At 38.1% G+C, this 9,847-nt stretch overlaps 2 protein-coding genes across 5 annotated transcripts; both read left to right on the forward strand.

Moving 5' to 3' along the window:
- Nucleotides 1-764: 764 nt before the first annotated feature.
- LOC108366122 (protein fuzzy homolog) lies at nt 765-6,056 on the forward strand. 4 transcript variants are annotated; one of them, XM_017620425.1, is made up of 6 exons: nt 765-931; nt 995-1,219; nt 1,856-2,106; nt 4,377-4,479; nt 4,534-5,097; nt 5,163-6,056. In XM_017620425.1, exons 3-6 carry the CDS (start codon nt 2,003-2,005, stop codon nt 5,673-5,675), a joined length of 1,284 nt encoding a protein of 427 aa, XP_017475914.1. In that variant the 5' UTR covers nt 765-931; nt 995-1,219; nt 1,856-2,002; the 3' UTR covers nt 5,676-6,056. The 4 variants fall into 4 exon arrangements, with proteins under 4 accessions (XP_017475914.1, XP_017475913.1, XP_017475915.1 ...); XM_017620424.1 differs by lacking the exon at nt 1,856-2,106; XM_017620426.1 differs by lacking the exons at nt 765-931; nt 995-1,219; nt 1,856-2,106 and adding an exon at nt 2,124-2,432.
- A 1,293-nt stretch (nt 6,057-7,349) lies between these two features.
- LOC108366123 (protein fuzzy-like) lies at nt 7,350-8,269 on the forward strand. Its single transcript, XM_017620428.1, has one exon. It carries the CDS (start codon nt 7,447-7,449, stop codon nt 7,864-7,866), a length of 420 nt encoding a protein of 139 aa, XP_017475917.1. The 5' UTR covers nt 7,350-7,446; the 3' UTR covers nt 7,867-8,269.
- Nucleotides 8,270-9,847: the final 1,578 nt, after the last annotated feature.

A 9,847-nucleotide genomic window follows, 5' to 3' on the forward strand; every position in this document is an offset into this window, starting at 1 on the left:
TCAAGCACACAGCACTTGCCAAACGTATCTCTTCGTGTAGTTTCGCCTTTAGTTCATTATAAACGTTTGGCAAAAGCGAGTTTGACAAACTTTTGCGCGTAGGAAGCTTGTATCCTGGGCAATGAGTGATCATTTCAATTAGATTTTTAAACTCGGAATCTTCTACAATGCTAAGCGCATGATTGCCTTTTCCTACCATTTTAAGAACCTGACGGTCAATTAGCTCTACTTTTCGAGTTGGAGGTGGTCGTCGGATAAAATTACTAATTATTTGTTGGCCCGCAATAGATACTAATCCTGTAGTTGATGTTGGCTGCTGTGTTTCCAACGACGATATCTCTTGCCGAACGACGGCTAAGGTGACTGTTGGGTGCTTCACCTTCAAATGCCGAGCAAGATTGCTTTGCGACCCACCTGCTATGCTTAATGTAGCCTTACAATACACGCATTTCCCACTCTTGCCGCCTTCACCTACAATAAAATGGTTCCATAGCTCGGAACGCTTTCTTTTTTCAGCCATAAGAAAAACTTTGTAGGAACAATAAAATGTTGAGTATTCGTGAGAAATTTTCAAGATAACAGTAGTTTGAAAGCGAAAACAAGTGTTGCCGTAAGTTTATTTTACGGCTAATAAATTAAATGGCAGTGTAGCCAGAAATAACCTTAGCAATGATCTTTGCTGGCTGGGGATTTATTTGCTAAATAACAATTGTAGCGCCCTGGTAACACTCTTAACCAAGTCTTTATTCATCGACATTCATGATTCTTGAACAAGAAGAACGAAAAGAGCGACATAGACAAAAAGAACTAGAAGAACGAAGATCAAAGATTTAGTTCACTAGTTCAGTTAAAAGACCCGGTCAATTGAACAAGTTCAGAACGAAACGACCCAACTCTAATTAGCAGCACTTCTCGATGAAGAAAACAGAAGGTATGAATATGCCTATATCGTTGTTTTATCCTGCAAAGTTCTTAATTTATGTATATGTTTTAGAAAAAGATGGGTTCACGAAATAAATTTGAGAAGAGAAGAAGATGGTGAATTTTCCAGCCTGATGCCCCAACTGCGTAACCACGAGGAAAGATTTTATAAATATTTCCGCATGCTCCCTGAATGCTTTGATGAAATACTAAATTTAATAAGGACTGATATTACAAAGCAACACACAAATTGGAGGGAGCCAATATCTGCAGAAGAGCGGTTAATGATAGCCTTAAGGTAATAAGTTTATTTAAAAATAAGTTTACAGGTGATTAAAAAATATGAGTCATTTAATCTTCGAAGTTTGAAAAATAAGCAGCTAGTGAATCCTGTGTGTAACTTTCTGTTGAATTGCTTTCTGTTTGCGGGCAACTTTCTTTTTCGTTTTGCTCTACCAAATGATCAATCTCATGTCGCATTATAATTTTGGCGAATTCATGTTTTACTTCCATTTGCCGCTTTAGTGAAAAAGTTTTTATTGTCTTAGAATAGCCAAGAAATATGTGATCTGTGCCATCTAGATCCGTGCGGCTGCGCTTATTTTTTATATGACCAATTATATCTTCAACAGCAGACTGTGAAGTGCTTCCACGTTTTCGCACAGAAGTTGTGGATGGTGTTGAGCTGCAACTCGGTTCTTCATCTAATATTTCTTCTTCGGTCGGAATTTCATGAATATTGCTCACTGTTGAAGCAAAAGAAAGAAATGGCTTAAAATACTGCATATGCGTTGCCCATTGCCAAGTTTTATATCGCTGTGCGCTTTGACCGGTTTTTTTGCTGCAATCCTTAAGTGCTTTGCATAGGAGTCTCTCAAATTTTTCCACTTTTTTTCACAGTATCAACTGAAAGTAAAAACATGTTTATTTTCAGATTTTTATCGACTAAGGACAGCTTTTCTACAATTGGACACAGTTTCAGAGTCGGATTCACTACCGTTAGCGCAATCGTGGAAGAAGTTTGCGAAGCAATTTGGTTACGTATGCAGCCCATTTACATGCCTCAGCCAACAGAAGCCATATGGAAAAATTCAGCAGAGCAATTTTACGAAGCATGGCAGTTCCCAAATTGCACAGGAAGTATCGATGGGAAGCATGTTACAATAAAGTGCCCAAAAAATACTGGTTCGCAACACTTCTGCTACCTAAAACAATTTTCGGTGGTTCTTTTAGCTATTGTTGGAGCTGACTTTAAGTTTTTATGTGTCGACATAGGAGGTTATGGCAAAAATAGCGATGGAGGCATTTTTGAAAACTCCAGCATGGGAAAAGGTTTGAAACCGGAAATTTTTGCATTCCGGAAAGTAAACCTCTACCTGAAGAAACTGAACCGACTCCGTTCGTTTTAGTTGGGGATGAAGCGTTTGCTTTAAAGACCTATCTCATGAAACCTTTTCCAAGATGAAACATCTACAACACAAGATTTTTTTTATTGCGCACAAAAATAATAGGTAATGATTTATACTAGAGATGGGCACGGGCCTAAATTTTCAGGCCCGGCCCGGCACGAGTGTAAAATCAACTTTCAAAAACACGCACAAGCCCGCACGTTAAGAATTTTAGTGGGGCCCGGCCCGGCCCGGCACGACTTTTATTGTATGTATACATATGTACATAATTTTAATTTTGTGTTTATGTCCATATGTATATTTACTTAAGCGAATCAATATTTTACATCAAAGATTTTTATAATATATTTTCTGTGTAGTAGAAAAAGTGGAAGGTATTTTATGTACAGATATGTATGTAAGCAAAACTACTAAGTATCATATATTTTCTATCGGTTTCCAAATATTTCTTTTTTTGCTTTTCTCTTATCAAAGAGTTTTAAATATGTACTATTTTTTTTTGTATAAAACCAAAAGCTCGTCTAAATTTTTAGTATTAGCATCGGGCTTTTTCGTGCCTTTTCGTGCTTTTATGAAATTTTACTGAACGCCCAGGCCCGCACGAGTTCGTGCTGACAGCAAATATTCCAGCCCGTACCCGTCTCTATTTTATACACAACACGTTAAATTACTGACTTACATTCTTCGTTCAGTTCATCACCTAATGTTTTCCAAATTTCATCTTTTTTTGTATATTTTTATATTCAGGATGTTTTAAATCGTATGAAATTGGATAGCATTTTACCAGCTCAATTAAACGCTCCATTTTGAACGTTTTGCGAAAGAATTTAAAATTCCAGTAAATTTATCGTTCATATTTCTGAGCAACATTGCCAGATTATATTTTTTAACAAACGAAAAAGTTCAACTTTATTTTATTTATTTTGTGAGAAGTAAAACCAAAGAATATCACATTTATGCCAACAAATGTATTACGAGCACTTTTAAACTCATGTTTTTTATAATGAAAAAGGTAGAATTTATAATCTATAGCACTTTTGTAGATAAAATATGTGGTAGAACTCTAGCTCTAAATTATATCTCATATCTTCTTATACCACGCGGTGAACGCTGCATGCTGCGGTAGAATTCTGTACCACACTTCCAATACCGCGTCTGTTTGAGTGCTCCCATATACCGCCATGGTATTTGATACCGCATATCGTACGGGATTATACCGCACCGTGCCGCATCGCGCCTGTTTGACCAGGCCTTTAATCAGAGCTTATATCTTGCCATCTATTGCCGGCAATTTGGTAGTTTGAGAGCTACATGTTCATTTGCATGAAAACTTCGTGGCGGCAACATTATTGATATTTTAATATAAAAGCAGATAATGAACTGTTTTCGGTTAAAATATTTGTTATTACGTAATTGGATGTAAAATAGCCTATTTTCTAAATTTTTTAAGTGATTAAATCCGGCAAAAATACGTTTTAGAAGCTATCTCACAGATGCCTATATCAAGATATAAAAAGCCCACACAAATATTGCCACTGATATAATTTATATCTAGCCACCAAAATGACAGCTGGACAGCAATAAATTTTATCCTATGGAGACGGCCAGTAAATTCGCCTTGGCGGCTTGCTTTTCCCTTTCAGACACGTCAAGTCTTGCTTTCAAGTCTGTTCGTTCGTTAGTGATGGCGGGGGGAAGAGAGGGGAGGAGTACAGATACCTACGTACCGTCAATTCGTTTCAAGTTTTCTTGTTCTCTTTTGATCTTTTCGTTGCTTCCCATTTAAAGATCCGAGGACTTGAATTCAATAAAACTTGACGCGTGTGGAAGCAAAGAGAAAACACAAAAGAGAATGCGATAGAAATTGCTTTCAAGACTTGACGTGTTTGAAAGGGGACTTAGCTGTCAATTGTCGGTGTCGATTTCCAAACCAATTTCCTGCAGGCCGTCTTTGTTTATTATTTTTTATAACTAGATAGGTCGGGCAGCATAATGATTATTTTTTCTACTTGTTTTCTATTTATGTAAATTATTTATTTCTTACAGCTTGGTTTGCATATTGTTTAAAAGGATGTCGATTTACATAATTTGCTTAACAACAAGTGGAGGTCTACCAGTGTTTACTCGCAAAAAAGGGGACTGCGATAATGTAAGTTAAAATAATGATCCTTTTTTGCATTTATTGGTAAATTGATCTTTTCAGTTGCCCTTTTCTACTGTGGCTTCACTAAATGGTTTTCATATGTTCTTCAAATCACTGGGTATAACCCTGCAAGTAACATATTCTGAGGATTGGACTTATGTTTGGCGAGATTTCCACAATGCTGTCACGTTGATAGTTTGTGCCCGTTCAATGTCTGAAGCGGTCCTGCAGTCACTAGCCGACGTAGTGTTTGGTGCAATTGCACTATTTGTTAATTATAAGGAGCTTGTTGATTTAACTTTGTTGGATCGGATGAAGAAGGAGGCAAGAAATTATGTGCCATTAGTAGATGCGGCATTAGAAGCGTGCACAACGCGCATATTAGGATTTACCGACTGTATACTATCAACGGAAAATCAACAATTGGCGCAGCGACTAAACGATTTTAGTGACCTTTGCGGTTCGCTTTTCTGCTGCCTTGTCGTTGGAAATAACGTAGCAGTGGGTACAGAAGGCTGGTGGGATTTGGATCCAATAGATCGTGAATTACTTTTATTATTACTAAATTCGTCGAGTACTATACAGAATGATGTCCCTGTGTATTTACCAAAACGAGATTCAACGGTGAGCAATTTTTGATTGATGATGGATTAATATAGTGTGTAATTTTCTATTTCTAATCAAAAAAGTTGGCATATCGTTTCGTAAGTATTCCATTAGCGCCAAGTAGTATCATTTGTGTTATATGTGGAGCAGGTCCGAGTTTTCGCGATTTGCGGACTATGTCACAGGATGTGTTTGGCGAAAGTCAATTGCAGAACGTTGAGCGATGTATGCCACGCAGTTTACCAGAGCAATTAGATATCGATCAGTGTGTTCTGTCTATTATAGTTGCTAATACAAACGCAAAAAAATGTGTTTTTTCTCGTAATTTAAACCAAAATTCAGGAGGAAAAAGAGTATTAGGGGGCGGCCTTTTGCGTGTAGATTTAATAAAAAAGATCTTTGATCAAACTCTGCAATATAACAAAGTACTAAATGAAGACTGTAAAATTGTACAACTGCGAACGCGACATATGGAGCCACTGGATCAGTATTGGTGTTTGGATTACCATAAATGTTATGCTCATTATGATCAGCATGGAAATACTATTTTCATCCTCTTTATATCATCTATACCAACACCTGCAATGAGGTATTAGTTTTTATAACGAATTTCCACGTGTACTCAATACTCGCACGTAAGGGTATTCCACAATAGAGAAAGTCTGCCTATGCAGAACTGTCACAGTTACTTCAATGTTTAAAGTAGAAAAAATAAATATTAAAAAAAGGTCTTCGTTGGATTCTTGTTGACAACTATCGGCGTTGTTTACAACTAGGTCGGTTTCTGTCCGGACTCGACCCCAATATTCCCAATGAGTTTCCGTTATGTGGAGATTCCCCGCACAACACCAACCACCTGTTCGCATGCCAGCAATCCCACTCAACTAAAACCCCTCTCCCTTTGGTTTGGCCCTATTGAAATTGCCCGTTTTCAGGGCCTACCGTAAGTTGAGCTTCGCGACAATGATTGAAGGATGAACCAAAATACGCAGGGTTAAGTAGTGCCGCAACAATAACAACAACAACAACTAAATATCCCACGTTCCCACCAGGGTTGTTGCGAATATTTTTCCTAAATAAAAGTCCTTTCCGCATAATGAACAAACCCCCTGTCCAAATTAAACAAATTTGGTATCATATGAAAGAGGACTGAAATACCTGTTAATAGCCGGCATGCGGAAAGACCCCTCACGACTCGAAACATCTCTTCGCATGCCCGGAAAACCCCACGACCCTAACGGCTACGTTCCTGTGGACCGACCCAATTGAGGCTGCATGCTTCTTGGGGCTGCCGTTAGTGGAGCTCGACGACAACGACTGAGATATCAGCCGATCTGGGCGGGGTTGTTGTAGCCGCTATAAAAACAACAACAACGACCTCTATTTATATTTTTTTTATAATTTAATACTAAAGAAATGCATATACCTGACACAAGATTTGTTTTACGGTAAATAATTAACATTTTTTATTGAAATATTTTTCAATATACGGCTTTCTTCGCTTTCATTTGATACCAAACTTGTTTAATTTGGATAATCGGTTTGTTTATTATCCGGAAAGAACTTTTATTTCGGAATAATATTCGCAACAACCCTGGGCTCGAAACGCAACAAACGATATCGTACTATTCGTCACGTAAAAACACATTTTTCGGATGATGACATACGTAAACATACTCTTTGTCCCATTCAGCTTATACTGCCTGACGTATCACGTCATTTTCTTTCGTATCGTTTTCGATCCGTGAACGGATGTTACGATTCGAGCCCTGTTCAAACTGACGCCAAGAGAATTTAATAGTTTACGAGATATTTGCATTTTCCTCATTCGCCTTTATATGAATTCGCCTTTATATGAGTATATGGTACCAGTGCACAAATCCCATTAAGGCTGCAATGCAAGATTTAAAATTTTTACAAAATTCAATTGAGTACGCCCAAACTGATGCAGTGGTATCCAATGCGGTTTTGAAAAAGTTCAAAAGTCATTTATGGTACTTAATGCCGGAGACAACAGCTTTAGCGTTTTTTGATAATGATGTGCCAGTGGAGGAAAAACGAGAAATGGTGAAGGCACTGCAAGCAGTCGAGCCAAACGTAAAATTCAGTGAAGATAGAGTAATTTCAAATCCCGTTCTCTTGATTCGCAAAACTATTAGAAATTTCGGGTCCTACAAAACTAAAAATTCCTTCGTTGCCCTTTGGTTTGTCTTCTGACTTCTTACGGATGGATCCATCCGAATGGGNGTAATTTTCTATTTCTAATCAAAAAAGTTGGCATATCGTTTCGTAAGTATTCCATTAGCGCCAAGTAGTATCATTTGTGTTATATGTGGAGCAGGTCCGAGTTTTCGCGATTTGCGGACTATGTCACAGGATGTGTTTGGCGAAAGTCAATTGCAGAACGTTGAGCGATGTATGCCACGCAGTTTACCAGAGCAATTAGATATCGATCAGTGTGTTCTGTCTATTATAGTTGCTAATACAAACGCAAAAAAATGTGTTTTTTCTCGTAATTTAAACCAAAATTCAGGAGGAAAAAGAGTATTAGGGGGCGGCCTTTTGCGTGTAGATTTAATAAAAAAGATCTTTGATCAAACTCTGCAATATAACAAAGTACTAAATGAAGACTGTAAAATTGTACAACTGCGAACGCGACATATGGAGCCACTGGATCAGTATTGGTGTTTGGATTACCATAAATGTTATGCTCATTATGATCAGCATGGAAATACTATTTTCATCCTCTTTATATCATCTATACCAACACCTGCAATGAGGTATTAGTTTTTATAACGAATTTCCACGTGTACTCAATACTCGCACGTAAGGGTATTCCACAATAGAGAAAGTCTGCCTATGCAGAACTGTCACAGTTACTTCAATGTTTAAAGTAGAAAAAATAAATATTAAAAAAAGGTCTTCGTTGGATTCTTGTTGACAACTATCGGCGTTGTTTACAACTAGGTCGGTTTCTGTCCGGACTCGACCCCAATATTCCCAATGAGTTTCCGTTATGTGGAGATTCCCCGCACAACACCAACCACCTGTTCGCATGCCAGCAATCCCACTCAACTAAAACCCCTCTCCCTTTGGTTTGGCCCTATTGAAATTGCCCGTTTTCAGGGCCTACCGTAAGTTGAGCTTCGCGACAATGATTGAAGGATGAACCAAAATACGCAGGGTTAAGTAGTGCCGCAACAATAACAACAACAACAACTAAATATCCCACGTTCCCACCAGGGTTGTTGCGAATATTTTTCCTAAATAAAAGTCCTTTCCGCATAATGAACAAACCCCCTGTCCAAATTAAACAAATTTGGTATCATATGAAAGAGGACTGAAATACCTGTTAATAGCCGGCATGCGGAAAGACCCCTCACGACTCGAAACATCTCTTCGCATGCCCGGAAAACCCCACGACCCTAACGGCTACGTTCCTGTGGACCGACCCAATTGAGGCTGCATGCTTCTTGGGGCTGCCGTTAGTGGAGCTCGACGACAACGACTGAGATATCAGCCGATCTGGGCGGGGTTGTTGTAGCCGCTATAAAAACAACAACAACGACCTCTATTTATATTTTTTTTATAATTTAATACTAAAGAAATGCATATACCTGACACAAGATTTGTTTTACGGTAAATAATTAACATTTTTTATTGAAATATTTTTCAATATACGGCTTTCTTCGCTTTCATTTGATACCAAACTTGTTTAATTTGGATAATCGGTTTGTTTATTATCCGGAAAGAACTTTTATTTCGGAATAATATTCGCAACAACCCTGGGCTCGAAACGCAACAAACGATATCGTACTACTCGTCACGTAAAAACACATTTTTCGGATGATGACATACGTAAACATACTCTTTGTCCCATTCAGCTTATACTGCCTGACGTATCACGTCATTTTCTTTCGTATCGTTTTCGATCCGTGAACGGATGTTACGATTCGAGCCCTGGTTCCCACCACGACAGTCGGGTCTACGTACCCGGAACGACCCAGACTTATATCTGGCCAAGGACTGCCATTCCAGCAACACACCCCAAAAACTTTCGGGAATCTGTACGCTGTTACAATAATAACAACAACACACAATATTCACCACTCCCCGGTAGTCGGAACTTGATCCTTGCAAGCTGTACACTTTTTAGTTGTCGGAGTTTGTAGCAAAACAACCATTTTAAATGGAATATTTCTGGTTACGCAGTGTAATGAATAGGTCTATAAAGAAAGAGGGTGGGGTTTAGTACCGCTCACAACTATTTCGGGCTATTCCGTCCAAATGGGTGGCCCGATCCAAAAAAAAATTTCACACACTTGTAGTCAAGGGTCTTCGCAATATTTTAACACTCACTTTTGTAAATTTTGGTTACTAATTTATTTACAAATTGGGTTTGAAATATGCCCTTTGTTGTAAAATTCGGAAATTAGCGTACATTTATCACTCCTATTCTGCTTAAATTAGCCACTTTACCAATATATTTTTGTATTCCCCTTCACTTTACACTTTACTTGATTTGTTATAACTTGCTTTACGACTTTAATATTAACCAATTCATCACAATTCATTAAATAAAAACACCTTCAAAATCACGCGTCTGACTTTGGTTGCATATGCAAATTAAATGGCGGAGTTCAGCTGTCAAACTCCAAAATATGCAAAAGAATGAGAGACAAAAGAAGATAGGATATAACCCAGTAAGCATTAAAAATATACAAAGGTGTTCTCTGCAAAAGGTGTTCAGCTCCTTNGATGGATATAA

This window comes from Rhagoletis zephyria, unplaced genomic scaffold (assembly GCF_001687245.7).
Source record: "Rhagoletis zephyria isolate East Lansing unplaced genomic scaffold, Rhagoletis_zephyria_1.1 Rzeph_scaffold_02155, whole genome shotgun sequence".
Lineage (NCBI taxonomy): Eukaryota > Metazoa > Arthropoda > Insecta > Diptera > Tephritidae > Rhagoletis > Rhagoletis zephyria.

Excerpts from the sequence above, each read along its gene's own strand:
- LOC108366122 (XM_017620424.1), top strand. The coding sequence starts at position 1,056 with ATGCCCCAACTGCGTAACCACGAGGAAAGATTTTATAAATATTTCCGC. Across the intron at positions 1,220-4,376 it reads CGGTTAATGATAGCCTTAAG|CTTGGTTTGCATATTGTTTA; the intron begins GTAATAAGTTTA and ends TATTTCTTACAG. Across the intron at positions 5,098-5,162 it reads TACCAAAACGAGATTCAACG|TTGGCATATCGTTTCGTAAG; the intron begins GTGAGCAATTTT and ends TAATCAAAAAAG.
- LOC108366123 (XM_017620428.1), top strand. The coding sequence starts at position 7,447 with ATGTCACAGGATGTGTTTGGCGAAAGTCAATTGCAGAACGTTGAGCGA.